Raw genomic sequence first — 19,849 nt, forward strand, 5'->3', positions numbered from 1 at the left:
GGAGAAGAACTTAGTCTCAGCCAGTAACTAGTATGAAAGATTTGGACATGTGGTGAAGCTATCATGAATTCTCTGGTCTCAGTTGAACCACCCTTGCTGACACCATATGGAGATGAGATGAACCCCCTCCTACACCTCCCCCCACCAAACGGAGCACTCTTCAGATTCCTGAGTCAAAGAATTGCATGGAAATAACATAGTATTTTAAGATGCTAAGTTTTAGACTTATTATATAAAAATAGATACTGGACTATCCACTATTTGAATAACATGGATTATAGAAAGATAAAGGAAAAGGAAGAAGTCATGAAATAATTAAAGGAAATTTTGTTTAACAGAAAGATAATAAGTTTTTAACCAAAAGGGCCCATTAAGTGCCCACTATAATGGATGAAACTGCAGTGACATCAGAACATGTTGGGAGGGGCTTCCCTAGTGGCGCAGTGGTTGAGAGTCTGCTTGCCAATGCAAGGGACACGGGTTTGTGCCCCGGTCCAGGAAGATCCCACATGCTGCAGAGCGGCTGGGCCCGTGAGCCATGGCCGCTGAGCCTGCGCGTCCGGAGCCTGTGCTCCGCAACGGGAGAGGCCACAACAGTGAGAGGCCCGCGTGTCGCAAAAAAAAAAAAAAAAAAAAAAAAAAGGTGGTAAATTTATGAGTACTACAGACGATGAGAGGCTCTAAAAAATTAGAGAAAAGAATCAGTTTGTATACAAATGACCAAGAATCAGAATGACACCTGCTTTTGCAGAATTATCACTAGAAGCCACAAGAAAATTGAGCAATGTCTTCAAAATTCTGGAGGAAAATAATTTCTAAGCTAAAATCCTATGTCCAGCCAAATTATCCATTAGATGTGAGAGTAGATTAAAGACATTTTCAAACATTCTAGGTCTCAAAAGATTTTTAACTCTATGGACACTGTCACTACAAGAGGGAGCCAGTACAGAGAAGAGGCAAAGGTAATAATTCTGTGGTGGTGATCCCAGGATGATTGCTGTGTAAATGTCTAGATAGCAGCCAGTCCAGATTTTTTTATGGTCACAGTGCCCTGGAAGGGAGGAATCCAGGAAGATAAATGAAATTCTTAAAACAACTAATGTGTTTACCCACACTGAGAAGAGATTTAAAATTTAGGAGAGTTGGGATTGAATTAATTCTAAGTCAGTAGAAAATACTGAGGCTATATCATGGAGAGAAAAGAGAGAGAGAGAGGAGAATGCAGAGAAGAGCATAAGAGGCACACCTGTAAGTGGAGTCTGAAGGGATGGAATGAATGGTACAAAAGCAACCTTTGAGGAGGTAATCACTGAAGATTTCCCCAAACTGTCAAAAGATACTGTCCTATATTCAAGAACCACTATAAACTCCAACTAGGAAAAATATAAAACAAATCTCATCTAGATGCAATATAATAAAAATATTAAAAATCAAAGAAAGAGAAAATCTTTGCAAGTAGTCACAGCTTTAAAAAAAAAAAAAGACTTTTAAAATGAGCAAGAGTCAACTTATAGCTGATGAAAGCCAGATGGCAGTGGAATGAGATCTTTAAGGTGCTGAAAGAAAATAACTGGAGAGATAGAATTCTGCATCCAGCAAAAAATAACCTTCAAAAATGAAGGTGAAATAAAGGTAGTTCTAGATGAATAAAAATCGAGAGAATTTGTAGTCAGACCTACACTAAAAAAACCCACAGAGTTCTTCAGATGGCAGGAAAATGATTCCAGATAGCATCCCAGAAATGCATGAAGGAATGAAAAAAACTAGAAGGAATAAAAATGCAGATAACCTTAAATGTGTATTGACTGTGTGAAACAATGTCTTGTGGAGCTTGACATATATGTAGAATGAAAATTTATGACAGTAACCCAAAAGATAAGAGAGGAATAAATGGAGTTTATATTTTCTAGGTTCTAACATTGTCTAAGAAGTTACAGGAGTGCTCGTTTGCATTAGACATAAGTCAACGCTGTGTTATAAATTCAGGAAAACCACAAAGAAGAATAAACGAATGTTCAACTAATAATCTTTTTGATCAATCCAAAAGAAAGCAAGAGGAAAAAAAGAAACACAAAACACATAAGACAAATCAAAAAAAGAATTATAATGTAATAGAAGTAAATGTATCAATCCCTACATTAAATGTAAATGGTCTAAATATTAACTTTTAAAAATGAAGATTATAACACTTTTAAAAATAGGGGCTCCCCTGGTGGCGCAGTGGTTGAGAGTCCGCCTGCCGATGCAGGGGACACAGGTTCGTGCCCCGGTCCGGGAAGATCCCACATGCTGTGGAGCGGCTGGGCCCGTGAGCCATGGCTGCTGAGCCTGCGCGTCCAGAGCCTGTGCTCCGCAACGGGAGAGACCACAGCAGTGAGAGTCCCGCGTACCACACACACACACAAAAAAGCCCAATTGTATTCTGCTTATAAGAGATACACCTTCAATATTAAAATGTAGAAAAGTCAAAAGGAAAAGGCAGGGAAAGATATTCTATACATACCCCATTCAATTCAAAGCTAGTATTGTTACCAGATGAAATAAGAGTAGCCAAGCAACATTTTAGAGATTTTTAAAAATTATTAAAGGGTCATTTCAACAGAGAGATAAAGTAACTCTAAATTTATATGTACATAACATATCTTTAAAACATATAAAGCAAACCCTGACAGGACTGAAAGGAAAAATTGAAAAAAAGTCTATATTTACACTGGGAGATTTTACCATAACTGTCTCAAATGATAGTACCTGTAGATAAAGATCAGTAAAGATCAAAAATATCTAAACAACCTGATTAATGAACTTGACATAATTGATATGTCTAACAACTAATGCTTTTTTTTTTCCATTTTTTTCCCTTTTGTTACTTCAATCTGGAAACTTTTTACTGATATGTCTTCTAGTCATTCTGCTCATCCTCTGTTCTGTATGTCTAATCCATATTTTCTTGAACATATTAATAATAGCTATTTTAAAAATTTGTGTCTGAAAAGTAAAATGTTTGAACCATCTGTGAGTTCGTTAGTTTAAAAAACAGTTTTGGGGCAGTTTAGAGTTATTTTACTCTTTTTGATTAGGATGCCTCATATTTAATTGAATGTTTAACATTGTATACTAAAAGTTATAGAGACTTCTTCTAAAAATATATAGTTTTTTATGGCAGTAAGGTAGAGAACAAGCAGAACACCTTAATCCTGTCAAGGTTTGCCTTGAGGTTTTATTAAAGTTGATGTGTTTTAGTTTTTTCTTGTTCCTTTTGGAGTCTCAACTGAAAACCTGGGGTGCTTGCCAAGACCACTTCATTCCTGAGTTCCAACTTTTATTTCCTCGGCACCATACAGTTGCTACAATATCTGCTTAGTTCATTAGCATCCCAGCTGCTGTTTTCTGCTGGGTGTCTTGGAATCTTGCCCTGTATATGCAAAGCTTAGCAGTTGTCAGACTTCTTCGGGGAAGATTGAATGCAGATTCTTTTGGCTTACTTTCCTGCAGTTTCCCCCTCTCCAAGATTTTTTCCCCTGAAGCCCCAGTTTCTTTAGACTCATCGAACTCCAATATCTGTCTTAGCTAGATAGGACTGCTGGTTTCTGCTAGAACTCACTTTCCTACACTGTGAATTCCAGCAGTCTTCAGGGAAAATTCTAGGGTGAATGTGGATCTCATGTTGTTGTCCCTATTCTCAGGAATTGTAGTTCCTCAAGTCTTGCCTATACTGGTTGCTTTCCAATGCCTTTAAACAATTCATTTATATATTTCATCTAGCTCTTGTAGTTCTGTTTGGCAGGAAGAAGATTAATTTTAATACAGGCTACTTTGTCATGCCTGTAAGTCCAAATACATATTCAAGCACACATGGAATATTTACCAAAATTGACACAGTAAACAAGTTTCAACAACTTTCAGATGATTGAACTTATTCTGCCTGTCTTAACACAGTGGAATGAAGTTAGAAATTAATTACAAAAATGTAGCTGTACAATTTTCAGATTTTTGGAATTTTGGAATATATATCTGAATAATCCATGAGTCAGGGAAGAAAACACACTGAAAATTAGAAAATGTCAGTTGAATAAGAATGAACATTTGAAATCTTTGGGATTAGGGTAAAGCTATGCTTTGAGGAAATTTTCTAGCTTCAATTACACCAATTAGAAAGGAGGAAAACCTAAAATCCATACTCTGTCCATCTCAAGAAGTTAGAAAAGAACAAGCTAGACCCAGGGAATATGGAAGGAAAAATACAGGTGAGAATAGAGAAAAATTAACAAAACCAAAATGTAGTTCTTCAAATAGACCAATAAAATTAACAGACTTCTAGTAATACCAAGAAAAAAAGGAGACAAGGCCTAGCACCAGGAATGAAACAGGGGCATTGGCACAGATCCCCAAAATATTAAAAAGAAATTCTGAGCAATATTATACACTAAATTTAGAAATTTAGAAGAAATTAACAAATAACTTGAAAAACATAACAAAAATTGCATAGCAAGAATTAGAAAAACTTGAAGGAATGTATAAGTATTAAAAAAATGTGAATTAATAATGAAACATTTTTTCACAAAGAAAATTCCAGGTCAAAATGGCTTCACCTGTGAATTCTTCCAAACATTTTAGGTAAAGATACATTCAATCTTAAAGAAACTCTTCCTCAGAATAAAAGAGAGATCATTTTATAACCTTAATATCAAAACCTAAAAAGGATATTATAATAAAACATTTTCTCTTGAACAGTGAACAACATATTAGTGAATTAAATACAGCGATAAATAAAAATGATAACAAATCACAGTCAGGTTGGGATTATTCCAGGGCTTTTTTTTTTTTCTTTTTCTTTTTTCCTTTAATATCTTTACTGGAGTATAATTGCTTTACAATGTTGTGTTACTTTCTGTTGTATCACTATATGCATACGTATATCCCCATATACCCTCCCTCTTGCGTCTCATTCCCACCCTTCATATCCCAACCCTCTAGGTGGTTGCAAAACACCGAGCTGATCTCCCTGTCCTATGCAGCTGCTTCCCACTAGCTATATTACATTTGGTAGTGTACATATGTCAGTGTAACTCTCTCACTTTGTCTCAGCTTCCCTTTCCCTTCCCCGTGTCCTCAAGTCCATTCTCTATGTCTGTGTTTTCATTCCTGTCCTGCCCCTAGGTTCATCAGAACCATTTTCTTTCTTTTCCTTTAGATTCCATATATATGAGTAAGCATATGGTATTTCTTTTTCCCTTCCTGACTTACTTCACTCTGTATGACCGACTCTAGGTCCATCCACCTCACTACAAATAACTGTTTCATTTCTTTTTATGGCTGAGTAATATTCCATTGTATATATGTGCCACATCTTCTATATCCATTAATCTGTTGATGGACACTTAGTTGCTTCCTTGTTCTGGCTGTTGTAAATAGTGCTGCAGTGAACATTGTGGTACATGACTCTTTTTTTTTTTTTTTTCGGTACGCGGGCCTCTCACTGTTCTGTCCTCTCCCGTTGCGGAGCACAGGCTCCAGACGCGCAGGCTCAGTGGCCATGGCTCACGGGCCCAGCCGCTCCGTGGCATGTGGGATCTTCCCGGACCGGGGCACGAACCCATGTCCCCTGCATTGGCAGGCGGACTCTCAACCACTGCGCCACCAGGGAAGCCCATGACTCTTTTTGAATTATGGTTTTCTCAGGGTATATGCCCAGTAGTGGGATTGCTGGGTCATATGGTAGTTCTATTTTTAGATTTTTAAGGAACCTCCATATTGTTCTCCATAGTGGCTGTATCAATTTACATTCCCACCAACAGTGCAAGAGGGTTCCCTTTTCTCCACACCCTCTCCAGCATTTACTGTTTGTAGATTTTTTGATGATGGCCATTCTGACTGGTGTGAGGTGATACCTCACTGGAGTTTTGATTTGCATTTTTCTAATGATTAGTGATGTTGAGCATCCTTTCATCTGTTTGTTGGCAATCTGTATGTCTTCTTTGGAGAAATGTCTATTTAGGTCTCCTACCCATTTTTGGATTGGGTTGTTTGTTTTTTTGATATTGAGCTGCATGAGCTGGTTGTATATTTTGGAGATTAATCCTTTGTCAGTTGCTTCATTTGTAAATATTTTCTCCCATTATGAGGGTTGTCTTTTCATCTTGTTTATGTTTTCCTTTGCTGTGCAAAAAAGCTTTTAAGTATCCTGAGGTTACATTTGTTTATTTTTGTTTTTATTTCCATTTCTCTGGAGGGTGGGTCAAAAAGGATCTTGCTGTGATTTATGTCATAGAGTGTTCTGCCTGTGTTTTCCTCTAAGAGTTTTATAGAGTCTGGCCTTACATTTAGGTCTTTAATCCATTTTGAGTTTATTTTTGTGTATGGTGTTAGCGAGTATTCTAATTTCATTCTTTTACATGTACCTGTCCAGTTTTCCCATCACCACTTATTGAAGAGGCAGTCTTTCCTACATTGTATACTCTTGCCTCCTTTCTCAAAGATAAGGTGACCATATGTGCGTGGGTTTATGTCTAGCTTTCTGTCCTGTTACATTGATCTATATTTCTGTTTTTGTGCCAGGGCCATACTGTCTTGATTACTGTAGCTTTGTAGTATAGTCTGGAAGTCAGGGAGTCTGATTCCTCCAGCTCCATTTTTCTTTCTCAAGATTGCTTTAACTGTTCAGTGTCTTTTGTGTTTCCATACGAATTGTGAAATTTTTCGTTCTAGTTCTGTGAAAAATGCCAGTGGTAGTTTGATAGGGATTGCATTGAATCTGTAGATTGATTTGGGTACTAGAATCATTTTCACAATGTTGTTTCTTCCAATCCAAGAACATGGTACATCTCTCCATCTATTTGTATCATCTTCAGTTTCTTTCATCAGTGTCTTATAATTTTCTGCACACAGATCTTCTGTCTCCTTAGGTAGGTTTATTCCTAGATATTTTATTCTTTCGTTGCCATGGTAAATGGGAGTGTTCTCTTAATTTCACTTTCAGATTTTTCAGCTTTAGTGTATAGAAATGCAAGAGATTTCTGTGCATTAATTTTGTATCCTGCAACTTTACCAAATTCATTGATTAGCTCTAGTAGTTTTATGGTAGCATCTTTAGGGTTCTCTATGTATAGTATCATGTCATCTGCAAACAGTGAGAGCTTTACTTCTTCTTTTCTGTTTTGGATTCCTTTTATTCCTTTTGCTTCTCTGATTGCTGTGGCTAAAACTTCCAAAACTATGTTAAAATAATAGTGGTGAGAGTGGGCAACCTTGTCTTGTTCCTGATAATAGTGGAAATGCTTTCAGTTTTTCCCCATTGAGGACGATGTTGGCTGTGGGTTTGTCCTATATGTCCTTTATTATGTTGAGGAAAGTTCCCTCTATGCCTACTTTCTGGAGGGTTTTTATCATAAATGGATGTTGAATTTTGTCGAAAGGTTTTTCTGCATCTATTCAGATGATCATATAGTTTTTCGCCTTCAATTTGTTAATATGGTGTATCACATTCAGGGATTTGCGTATATTGAAGGATCCTTGCATTCCTGGGATAAACTCCACTTGATCATGGTGTATGATCCTTTTAATATGGTGTTGGATTCTGTTTGCTAGTATTTTGTTCAGGATTTTTGCATTTATGTTCAACAGCGATATTGGCCTGTAGTTTTCTTTCTTTGTGACATCTTTGTCTGGTTTTGGTGTCAGGGTGATGGTGGCCTCATTGAAGGAGTTGGGGAGTGTTCCTCCCTCTGCTATATTTTGGAAGAGTTTGAGAAGGAGATGTGTTAGCTCTTCCCTAAATGTTTGATAGAATTTGCCTGTGAATCCATCTGGTCCTGGGCTTTTGTTTGTTGGAAGATTTTTTTTTTTGCGGTACGCAGGGCTCTCACCATTGCGGCCTCTCCCGTTGTGGAGCACAGGCTCCGGACGCGCAGGCTCAGCAGCCATGGCTCACGGGCCCAGCCGCTCCGCGGCATGTGGGATCTTCCCGGACCGGGGCACGAACCCGTGTCCCCTGCATCGGCAGGCGGACTCTCAACCACTGCGCCATCACGGAAGCCCTCTGTTGGAAGATTTTTAATCACAGTTTCAATTTCAGTGCTTGTGATTGGACTGTTCATATTTTCTATTTCTTCCTTGTTCAGTCTTGGCAGGTTGTGCATTTCTAAGAATTTGTCCCTTTCTTCCAGTTTTTCCGTTTTATTGGCATAGAGTTGCTTGTAGTAATCTCGCATGGTCCTTTGTATTTCTGTAGTGTCAGTTGTTACTTCTCCTTTTTCATTTCTATTTCTATTGATTTGAGTCTTTTGTTTTTTTTCTTGATGACTCTGGCTAATGGTTTATCAATTTTGTTTATCATCTCAAAGACCCAGCTTTTAGTTTTATTGATCTTTGCTATCGTTTCCTTCATTTCTTCTTCATTTATTTCTGATCGGATCTTTATGATTTCTTCCCTTCTGCTAACTTTGGGGTTTTTTTGTTCTTCTTCCTCTAATTGCTTTAGGTGTAAGGTTAGGTTGTTTATTTGAGATGTTTCCTGTTTCTTAAGGTAGGACTGTATTGCTGTAAACTTCCCTCTTAGAACTGCTTTTGCTGCATCCCAAAGGTTTTGGGTCCTTCTGTTTTCATTGTCATTTGTTTCTAGGTATTTTTTGATTTCCTCTTTGATTTCTTCAGTGATCTGTTGGTTATTAAGTAGTGTATTGTTTAGCCTCCATGTGTTTGTATTTTTTACAGATCTTTTCCTGTAATTGATATCTAGTCTCATAGCATTGTGGTCGGAAAAGATACTTGATACTCTTTTAATTTTCTTAAATTTACCAAGGCTTGATTTGTGACCCAAGATATGATCTATCCTGGAGAATATTCCATGAGCACTTGAGAAGAAAGTGTATTGTGTTGGTTTTTGGATGGAACGTCCTATAAATATCAGTGAAGTCCATCTTGTTTAATGTTTCATTTAAAGCTTGTGTTTCCTTGTTTATTTTCATTTTGGATGATATGTCCATTGGTGAAAGTGGGGTGTTAAAGTCCTCTAGTATGATTGTGTTGCTGTCAATTTCCCCTTTTATGGCTGATATTATTTGCCTTATGTATTGCGGTGCTCCTATGTTGGGTGCATAAATATTTACCATTATTATATCTTCTTCTTGGATCAATCCCTTGATAATGATGTGGTGTCCTTCTTTGTCTCTTGTAATAGTCTATTTTAAAGTGTATTTTGTCTGATATGAGAATTGCTACTCCAGCTTTCTTTTGATTTCCATTTGCATGGAATATCTTTGTCTATCCCCTCACTTTCAGTGTGTATGTGTTCGTGGTTTTGAAGTGGGTGTCTTGTAGGCAGCATATATATGGGTCTTGCTTTTCTATGCATTCAGCCAGTCTGTGTCTTTTGGTTGGAGCATTTAATGCATTTACATTTAAGGTAGTTATTGATATGTATGTTCCTTTTACCATTTTGTTAATTGTTTTGGGTTTGTTTTTGTAGGTCTTTTCCTTCTCTTGTGTTTCCTGCCTAGAGAAGTTCCTTTAGCATTTGTTGTAAAGCTGGTTTGGTGGTGCTGAATTCTGTTAACTTTTGCTTGTCTGTAAAGGTTTTAATTTCTCCATCGAATCTGAATGGCATCTTTGCTGGGCAGAGTAATCTTGGTTGTAGGTTTTTCCCTTTTATCACTTCAAATATGTCCTGCCACTGTCTTCTGGCTTGCAGAGTTTCTGCTGAAAGATCAGCTGTTAACCTTCTGGTGATTCCCTTGTATGTTATTTGTAGTTTTTCCCTTGCTGCTTTTAATATCTTTCTTTGTATTTAATTTTTGATAGTTTGATTAATATGTGTCTTGGCATGTTTCTTCTTGGATTTATCCTCTATGGGACTCTCTGCACTTCCTGGACTTAACTATTTCCTTTCCCATATTAGGGAAGTTTTCAAGTATAATCTCTTCAAATATTTTCCCAGTCCGTTTCTTTTTCTCTTCTTCTTCTGGGACCCCTATAATTCGAATGTTGGTGCATTTAATGTTGTCCCAGAGGTCTCTGAGACTGTCCTCAATTCTTTTCATTCTTTTTTCCTTATTCTGCTGTGTGATTGTTATTTCCACTATTTTATCTTCCAGGGTACTTATCCATTCTTCTGCCTCAGTTTTTTGGCTATTGATTCCTTCTAGAGAATTTTTAATTTCATTTATTGTGTTGTTCATCATTTTTTATTTGGTCTTCAGTTCTTCTAGGTCCTTGTTAAAGTTTTCTTGTATTTTCTCCATTCTGTTTCCAAGGTTTTGGATTGTCTTTGCTATCATTATTTTGAATTATTTTTGAGGTAGACTGCCTATTTCCTCTTTAATTGTTTGGTCTGGTGTGTTTTTACCTTGCTCCTTCATCTGCTGTGTAATTCTCTGTCTTCTCACTTTGCTTAACTTACTGTGTTTGGGGTCTCCTTTTAACAGGGTGGAAGTGCATAGTTCCTGTTGTTTTTGTTTTCTGCCCCCAGTGGGTTGTGTAGGCTTCCTGGTGGAGGGGTCTGGTGCCTGTTTTCTGGTGGATGAGGCTGGATCTTGTCTTTCTGGTGTGCAGGACCACGTCCTGTGGTGTGTTTTGGAGTGTCTGTGACCTTATCATGATAGGAGGCAGCCTCTCTGCTAATGCATGGGGTTGTGTTCCTGTCTTGCTAGTCGTTTGGCATAGGGTGTCAAGCACTGTAGCTTGCTGGTCTTTGAGTGGAGCTGGGTTTAAGAGTTGAGATGGAGATCTCTGGGATTGTTTCGCCATTTGATATAACGTGGAGCCGGGAGGTCTCTGGTGGACCAATGTCCTGGACTCGGCTGTCCCACCTCAGAGGCACAGGCCTGACACCTGGTCAGAGTGCCAAGACCCTGTCAGTCACACGACACAGAAGAAAAGGGAGAAAAAAAGAAAGACAGAAAAAATAAAATAAAATAAAATTATTAAAATCAAAAATGAAAAATAATTATTAAAAAGTAATAAAAGAAATAAAAAGAAAGAAGAGAGCAACCAAACTGAAAAACAGATCCACCAATGGTAACCAGCACTAAAAAATGTACTTAGAAAAAAAAAAAAAGACAGACCGAACCCTAGGACAAATGGTAAAAGCAAAGCTATACAGAAAAAATCATACAAAGAAGCGTACACGTACACACTCACAAAAAAAGGAAAAAAATATATATATAAAAGTAAGGGAGCAACCAAATCAATAAAGAATTCTACTAATGTTAATAAAACTCTAAATACTAAAGTAAGATAAACATATAACCAGAAACAAATTATTTGCAGAAAGCAAACCCCAAGTCTACAGTTCTCCCAAAGTCTGCCACCTCAATTTTGGGATGATTTGTTGTCTACTCAGGCATTCTACAAGTGCAGGGTACATCAAGTTGATTGTGGAGATTTAATGTGCAGCTCCTGAGGCTGCTGGGAGAGATTTCCCTTTCTCTTCTTATTCACACCGCTCCTGAGGTTCAGCTTTGGATTTGGCCTTGCCTCTCTGCGTGTAGGTCACCTGAGGGCATCTTCTCCACTCAGACAGGACGGGGTTAAAGTAGCAGCTGATTAGGTGACTCTGGCTCACTCAGGCTGGGGAGAGGGAGGTGTATGGTATGCGGCTTGAGCCTGCGGCAGCAGAGGCCGCTGTGACGTTGCAGCAGCCTGAGGCATGCCATGTGTTCTCCCGGGTATGCTGTCCCGGTATCATGGGACCCTGGCAGTGGCGGGCTGCACAGGCTCTCCTGAGGGGAGGTGTGGATAGTGACCTGTGCTTGCACACAGGCTTCTTGGTGGCTGCAGCAGCTGCCTTAGTGTTTCATGCCCTTCTCTGGTGTCCGTGCTGATAGCCATGGCTCGTGCCCATCTCTGGAGCTCGTTTAGGCGGTGCTCTGAATCCCTTCTCCTCGTGCACTCTGAAACAATGGTCTCTTGCCTCTTAGGCAGTTCCAGACTTTTTCCCGGATTCCCTCCCAGCTAGCTGACTAGGTCAGTGTCTACCAGTTCTGACTTTCACTACCTCGTTAAGTCTCACTGCTGCTTGGTGGGTGTGGAAGTTCAGCTCCCACTGACACTAGATGTGAGGGAAAGTGGAGTGCTGAGTAAGTACGGTTCCTACTGCTTTGTTTAGTGTTATTAATGCCAACTGGAGGTAAGAGCTCAGCTCACTGTTCACCTTTGCTGACATTGTTTTGGTGAGGGAATTGGACCACCATCTGCTTCTGCCAGGTGGGCAACGGAAGTTCAGCTCTCTGCTTACCCCTATTGAAACTATGGGGTGGAAGTTTTCCACTGACGTTTGGCTAGAATAGAAGGAATATTGCCAAAATGGTTGTCTGTTTTCTTAGACCATCCTTTTCTCTGTTCTTTGGCTTGGCAAAACAAGTTTTGCTGTTGCCTGTTTTGTCTGTGTCAGTTGGTCCTTCTGGATTGGAGGCTTTTATAGCATCCTGTCAGCAATAAACAAAACCAGAACTCACTGCTGTGCTGCTTTTCAATTCCCAGGGTCACTAGGCAGTCCACCTACTACTTTCTGTCTTTTAAAATCATCCTGTGCTTATTTTGTATGTTTTTTTCCAGAGTTCTTAATTGTAAGTAGGAGGACGTGGAAATGAAGGTGAGGCTACTCCATCTTGGCCAGAACTGGACGTCTTCATACTAATTTTGATAGATTACAATTAGCCTATAAAATTTTAAAAATTGTGGCTATCACTGTATACATATATATCTCAGGTTGTGAAATTTTGAAACATTTTGGTAGAAGCTTATTTATTTTAGGCTAGTTTGCTCTGTGACTTTGGATACAGGCCTTCATTTTCTTATGTGTATGGTGAAATACTGGACTAGATCATTGAGGGTTCATTCATTTAACACTATAATCTTATGATCATTAAAATAGTTTTTTACCTTTTTTTCCTAAGTCAGTGTATACTGTTAGTACTGAGACAGGGGAAAAAGAACGTGGATTTTGGACCAAGGCCTATGTTTGGATTCTAAAAGAAGGGGAGGTAGTTTTTACATATTCGTTGGGTATGGACATCAGAACCAATTTGCCTAGACTTACATCTTGGCTTTACCTTTACTAAGTGTGTGACCTTGGGTAAATTACTCAACCTCTCTTTGTCTCAGTTTCCTCACTGGTAATATGGGAATGATAGTACTGATCTTAGAGGGTTGTTGTGAACCCTCTAAGAGGGTTTATTTAAAAGAGTTACATCTAAGGCACTTAGAACAGTTCTAGCACATAGTATACACAGTATAAATGTTATTACTTTCTGACTATGGGGCCTTAGGTCAGTCTTTTTTGTTTTTTAAGGATTTATTTCTTATTTATTTATTTTATTTTTGGCTGCATTGAACCTTAGTTGCGGCACACCGGATCTTCATTGAGGCATGTGGGATCTTTCGTTGTGGCACATGGGTTTCTCTCTAGTTGTGGCACACAGGCTCCAGGGTGCATGGGCTCTGTAGTTTGCGGCATGCAGGCTCTCTAGTTGAGGGGTGTGAACTCAGTAGTTGTCGTGCTCTGGCTTAGTTGCCCCTTGGCATGTGGGACCAGGGATCGAACCCATGTCCCCTGCATTATAAGGTGAATTCTTTACCACTGGACCACCAGGGAAGTCCCAGGGTCTTAGGTCAGTCTTAATCTCAGTTTTATCATTTGTAAGATAGGGATAATGATACCTACCCCACAGTGTGGTTGTAGGAACTAGAGAATACACAGACACACTTGTGCACAATATACCTTGCATAGTAATTAGTGTCATGTTTATATTTTAGTTATATTTAATGGGAATTAGATTGGAAAATGTTATTTTGTAGGTTTTTGAAAATGTTTATCATCAAAGAAATCTTGATTTATTTTCTTCCCTCAATTGCGTAGAACGGAAAGATGCTGAAGGATGGGAAACTGTTCAGAGAGGAAGGCCTGTTCGTTCACGATCAACAGCAGTGGTGCCAAAAGTTTCATTACCAACAGAAGCATTAAGGTCAAAGGATGACAGTGATAAAGAAAATGTACGTCTTCTACCTGACAAAAGTATTCAGAAAGGTGAATTTGTTGGAGGTGGACCTTCTAATACTATAGAATCTCGGCTCAAAGACTCATTACACTCATGTGATCATCCTCTCACAGAGAGAACCCAGGTAGTACATTCTGAAAATCCTTTTATTGCTTTTTTATAACGGATATATATATGTATGTTGGAATGTCTTAATTTTTCTACTTCATTTTTTACTTTTATTGTGAAAAATTTCAGATCTACAGAAAAGTTGCAAGAATAGAATAATGAACTCTCCTGTACCCTTTTCGTAGATTCACAGATTAACATTTTGCCACATTTTTTTCTCTCTCTATTTACATATCACACCCTCATATTGTATGCTAAACATTTGAGAGTAATGTGCAAATATCGTAACCATTCACCCTTAAATGCTATAGCATATATCTCTAAAGAACAAAGAAACTCTTTTACATAACCACACTATAGTTATAAAATTCGGGGAATTTGACATTTATATAATATTGTTATCGAATTTATAGTCTGTATTCAAAAATTTCCAGTTGTCCCAATAATTTCTTCATAGAATGTTTTTCCATGATGCATGATCCAATCTAGAGTTACACATTGTATTTGGCTTTGTTTCTTTAATGTCTTTCACCAGGGACAGTTATTCAGCCTGTCTTTGTCTTTCATGACATTAATATTTTTGAAGTATACATTGTGGGTTTTTTGTAGTGTTCTTCAGTTTGTTTATTCATTATTCACTTTAGCTTATACATTTTTGAGAGAAATAAAGTGATTGTTCTTAGCCTCACATTTAAAGGCATATCATATCAATTTGCCCAAGTTTGTTAACTTTGATTACTGGTTAAAATGGTGTCCTCCTGCTTCATTTGTAGTGTTATTTTAAATGGTGATGAAAGTAGAATAATTTTTCACTTGCTCTACTTTTACTTCCTACAATTCGAGTATAGAGTGATTTATATTTAAATAATTCTTTAAAGTTAATATTCCCAGTACTCTTCTGTCAGTCCATTTGAAGTTTATTTTACTTACTTGGTTAAGCAAGGCATTTTTTTTAAAAAAACAGGACTTTTAAAAAAATTTTATTTTATTATTATTATTATTTTTTTTTGGCCACCCTGTACGGCATGTGGGATCTTAGTTCTCAGACCAGGGATTGAACCTGCACCCCCTGCGTTGGAAGCATGGAGTCTTAACCACTGGACCGCCAGGGAAGTCCCAGCAATGCATTTTTAAAAGATATTTGTTTGGCTTCCCTGGTGGCGCAGTGGTTGAGAGTCCGCCTGCCGATGCAGGGGACACGGGTTCGTGCCCCGGTCTGGGAGGATCCCACATGCCGCAGAGCGGCTGGGCCCGTGAGCCATGGCCGCTGAGCCTGCGCGTCCGGAGCCTGTGCTCCACGGCGGGAGAGGCCACAGCAGTGGGAGGCCCGCGTACCGCAAAACAAACAACAACAACAAAAAAGATATTTGTTTACAAAAAAATTTTATGTTCAGTTAGTATAATTTTATGTAAAATGTCCAATGAAATATAAGAGAGATTCTTTGATAAGGTACAGGGACTAAGTAAAAAAGTTGTAAAATAGTTGTCATATTTCTCAGTACAGAATAGTATCTGCCTTTTAAAATTCTCTCCTTTTACTTGTAGGATATTTATTTTTATTAGAAACTGTACTCAACTTCCATGGTTTTTTTCCTTAATGATAATAATGGCTCTTAATCCTACATTGTTCCTGATGTTTTATAACTCTTTAATATATGTATGTTTTGTGCCCACATGAGATTTAAAGCTCCTTGCGGGCATTATCTTATGTTGCCTTTTAATTTCCCACAATATGGAGCAGAGTCAAAGATACGTAGAAAGTAATCAGTACATAGTTGTTGGGTGAAACTTTAAGAAACTTTTAAATGTAGGTAAATTTGATGACGAAATCACTTTCTATATCACTTAACTACCATCTGGCATTCTTGGTACATGTATTATATTTTAACTATAAAATTTAACAGTATAAAAATTATGCTGATTTTGTGTAATGAATAAACTTATGTGATTTTTTGAGGTTTTAGAAATAGTCTATACATAGAACTTTTGAGTAATTATTGTTAAATTATTTCAGTATAAAAGTTCACTGCTTGTGGTGGCCAAGCTAATATTAATAATTGTTTTCTCCACTGTCATTCTGAAAATGGAATTAGCATTTTTATATATTTTTCAACATTATAGTTTAGCTTTGATTTTGTTATTTAAGTTGATATTGATTTTTTAATAAACAGCATTGACTATATTGTGAAGATCAATAATGCTAATGTAAATATTACTGAGAAGATTATAAACCATGGTGACTGATGTATGGATAATGTTGATAGCAATATAAACATTGTGATGCAATTTGAATAATGCTTATGCTAAAATGAACACTTTGGGACACTTTAAAGTTCTAACCAATAGTAGGATTTTTAAAGTAGTTTATATGACTTGGCCAAGTTTAATATTTATATAAATACTATATCAAACTAGGGTTTTTATGGCCACTGCACTGTTTATCTAATGTTTATTTAAGTAGTGATGTGAGTAAGTTTTAAATTCACAATTTTAGATTTTAGTTCTTCTCCTTGGAGTTCATTACTCTGAGTATAGCTGGAAAACATAGCACCATTCTTTCTGTACTCTGTTAGAAAGTGAAAATAAAGGCTTGTTCCTATTCACTAAACTAGAAAGTTTTTAAAAAAATGGGTATGTATTTGACTTCAGCATAAGTTGTATTTGTTTAAATGGTTTTTACGTTTCTCTTGGTTATGTGTTAAATATTTCTAAAGGGGAATGGAGAGCCTATTGAAGTCTAAAGAATATGAATTGCATAATGAAACTGCATGCTGACATATACTCTACTTTTTATGGTGTATTTCTCTTTTATATCTGAGATTTGGTATTATGTGCTATGTGGTGTCCTAAACATAGTAGATGTGCAAATAAAATTTGTGGCTGCTTAATGGTTTCTCTTCTTATACTTGAAACATACCAAAAAATGACTGAGTCATCTGTCAGTCAACTGCTGCTTTACAGTTGATAGGTTAAGCAGAATCAGGTTTTCTAGAGTGAAATAAGTTGGTGAGTATTTTCCATTATCTCTGATTCAATCTGTAATATGTTTCGTTAGTTCACAGTGAGTACACTGGATGATGTCAAGAACTCTGGCAGTAGTTTCTTACAAGACAATTCTGTGCAAACTTCTGAAATACCTGCCGTTCACATTGATATAGAGTGTGTTTCAGTTACTCAGCAAGCTGACACACCTTTGCAAGCAAGTGAAGACAAATTTTCAGAAGAGAAAGAAAGAATAGAAAGTGAAATGGATCCTTCAGATATTTCAAATGTGAGTGCTGCTAACTTGGTAAGAGCAACTTATCGAAATTCTGAGTAAATATATTAAAGAGACATAAACTCCGATAATAAAAAATTGTAATGTATATTTCTCTACACTTTACAAGCACTTTTTAACATAGCATTTGATATATGTTATTTCATTTTAACCTTTTATTCTTATAGCAATCTTTTGATATAGTTAAGTTTCTTCTTCTTTTGTAGAGGAAGGAAATGAGACTGTGAGAATTAAATAACTTGCTCAAAATCATTCACTTTGTGTGTGATTTGATCACATGTTAAGAAACTGTCATAATAATGTTTTCTATGCAACATCTACCACTCTGATAGATGGGAAATTGTGCTTAATGAACTTAGCTTTAAGAATTCTCTTAACAGAGTACTTTAGACAGTTATTATCATTTGCTTGGAGTTGGTCTTTAAGATGAAATTTATTTATCATCCCTATGGCAGAATCTTTAAAAATGCATTGACTTAAAATTACTTATAGGTTTATGTTTTTGGATGACTATTTAATTCTGCTCATGTCTTTCTCCTTCCCATTTTAGTATTAAGATACTTGGCCTGAGTATAATTCAGATTAGGTCATGTTGGGTTTGTTTAAAAAGTAATTTTCAAAAGGAATAGGCACATATAAAAAGTTGTTGAGAAAAAATTCAAATTTAGTTCGTTTTTTTTTTGGCAATTGACAAGGAAATTTAGTTTTTTCTGAGATATACATTTTAAAGTAATAACTAGAATTATGACTTATAACATTATACCAGAACATATAAGATTTTTAGAAATTTCACGTAATGTCTGAAACATTTATATTAACATATTTCCATACAAATAACCCAAAGAAAGTTTAGTATTAGGTTTTGTTTGTTTCTTTATACTGCAGGTTCTTACTAGTAATCAGTTTTATACACATCAGTGTAAACATGTCAATCCCAATCGCCCAATTCAGCACACCACCATCTGCACCCCACTGCGGATTTCCCCCCTTGGTGTCCATATGTTTGTTCTCTACATCTGTGTCTCAACTTCTGCCTTGCAAACTGGTTCATCTGTACCATTTTTCTAGGTTCCACATATATGCGTTAATATACGATATTTATTTAGCCCTTTCTGACTTACTTCACTCTGTATGACAGTCTCTAGGTCCATCTGTGTCTCAACAAATGACTCAATTTCGTTCCTTTTTATGGCTGAGTAATATTCCATTGTATATATGTACCACAACTTCTTTATCCATTCATCTGTCGATGGGCATTTAGGTTGCTTCCATGACCTTGCCATTGTAAATAGTGCTGCAATGAACATTGGGGTGCATGTGTCTTTTTGAATTATGGTTTTCTCGGGGTATATGCCCAGTAATTCTATTTTTAGTTCGATTCTATTTTTAGTTCTCCATAGTGGCTGTATCAAATTACATTCCCACCAACAGTGCAAGAGGGTTCCCTTTTCTCCACACCCTCTCCGGCATTTGTTGTTTGTAGAATTTCTGATGGTGCCCATTCTAACTGGTGTGAGGTGATACCTCATTGTAGTTTTGATTTGCATTTCTCTAATAATTAGTGATGTTGAGCAGCTTTTCATGTGCCTCTTGGCCATCTGTATGTCTTCTTTGGAGAAATGTCTATTTAGGTATTCTGCCCATTTTTGGATTGGGTTGTTTGTTTCTTTAATATTGAGCTGCATGAGCTGTCTATATATTTTGGAGATTAATCCTTTGTCCATTGATTCGTTTGCAAATATTTTCTCCCATTCTGAGGGTTGTCTTTTTGTCTTGTTTATGGTTTCCTTTGCTGTGCAAAAGCTTTGAAGTTTTATTAGGTCCAATTTGTTTATTTTTGTTTTTATTTCCATTACTCTAGGAGGTGGATCAAAAAAGATCTTGCTGTGGTTTATGTCAAAGAGTGTTCTTCCTATGTTTTCGTCTAAGATTTTATAGTGTCTGGTCTTACATTTAGGTCTCGAATCCATTTTGAGTTTATTTCTGTATATGGTGTTAGAGAATGTTCTAATGTCATTCTTTTACCTGTAGCTGTCCAGTTTTCCCAGCACCACTTATTGAAGAGACTGTCTTTTCTCCATTGTATATCTTTGCCTCCTTTGTCATAGATTAGTTGACCATAGGTGCGTGGGTTTGTCTCTGGGCTTTCTATCTTGTTCCATTGATCTGTGCTTCTGTTTTTGTGCCAGTACCATATTGTCTTGATTACTGTAGCTTTGTAGTATAGTCTGAAGTCAGAGAGTCTGATTCCTCCAGCTCCGTTTTTTCCCCTCAAGACTGCTTTGGCTATTCGGGGTCTTTTGTGTCGCTGTACAAACTTTAAGATGATTTGTTCTAGTTCCGTAAAAAATGCCATTGGTAACTTGATAGGTATTGCATTGAATATGTAGATTGCTTTGGGTAGTATAGTCATTTTCACAATGTTGATTCTTCCAATCCAAGAACATTGTATATCTCTCCATCTGTTGGTATC

General features: G+C 37.1%; 1 protein-coding gene across 3 annotated transcripts in view; it reads left to right on the forward strand.

Annotated features, from left to right (window-relative positions):
* The window catches only part of SCAPER (S-phase cyclin A associated protein in the ER), a 495,909-nt gene that overhangs the window by 135,333 nt on the left and 340,727 nt on the right, over positions 1-19,849 (forward strand). For 2 of the 3 annotated variants that reach the window (XM_082647309.1, XM_082647311.1), the window contains exons 9-10: positions 13,853-14,115; positions 17,155-17,388. In XM_082647309.1, coding sequence (XP_082503435.1) covers positions 13,853-14,115; positions 17,155-17,388 — 497 coding nt within the window. The remainder of the gene's footprint in view (positions 1-13,852; positions 14,116-17,154; positions 17,389-19,849) is intronic. The other variant, XM_082647310.1, reaches the window with a different exon arrangement.

The sequence above is a fragment of the Grampus griseus genome, assembly GCF_964374135.1.
Source record: "Grampus griseus genome assembly, chromosome: 2".
In the NCBI taxonomy this organism is placed as follows: Eukaryota; Metazoa; Chordata; class Mammalia; order Artiodactyla; family Delphinidae; genus Grampus; species Grampus griseus.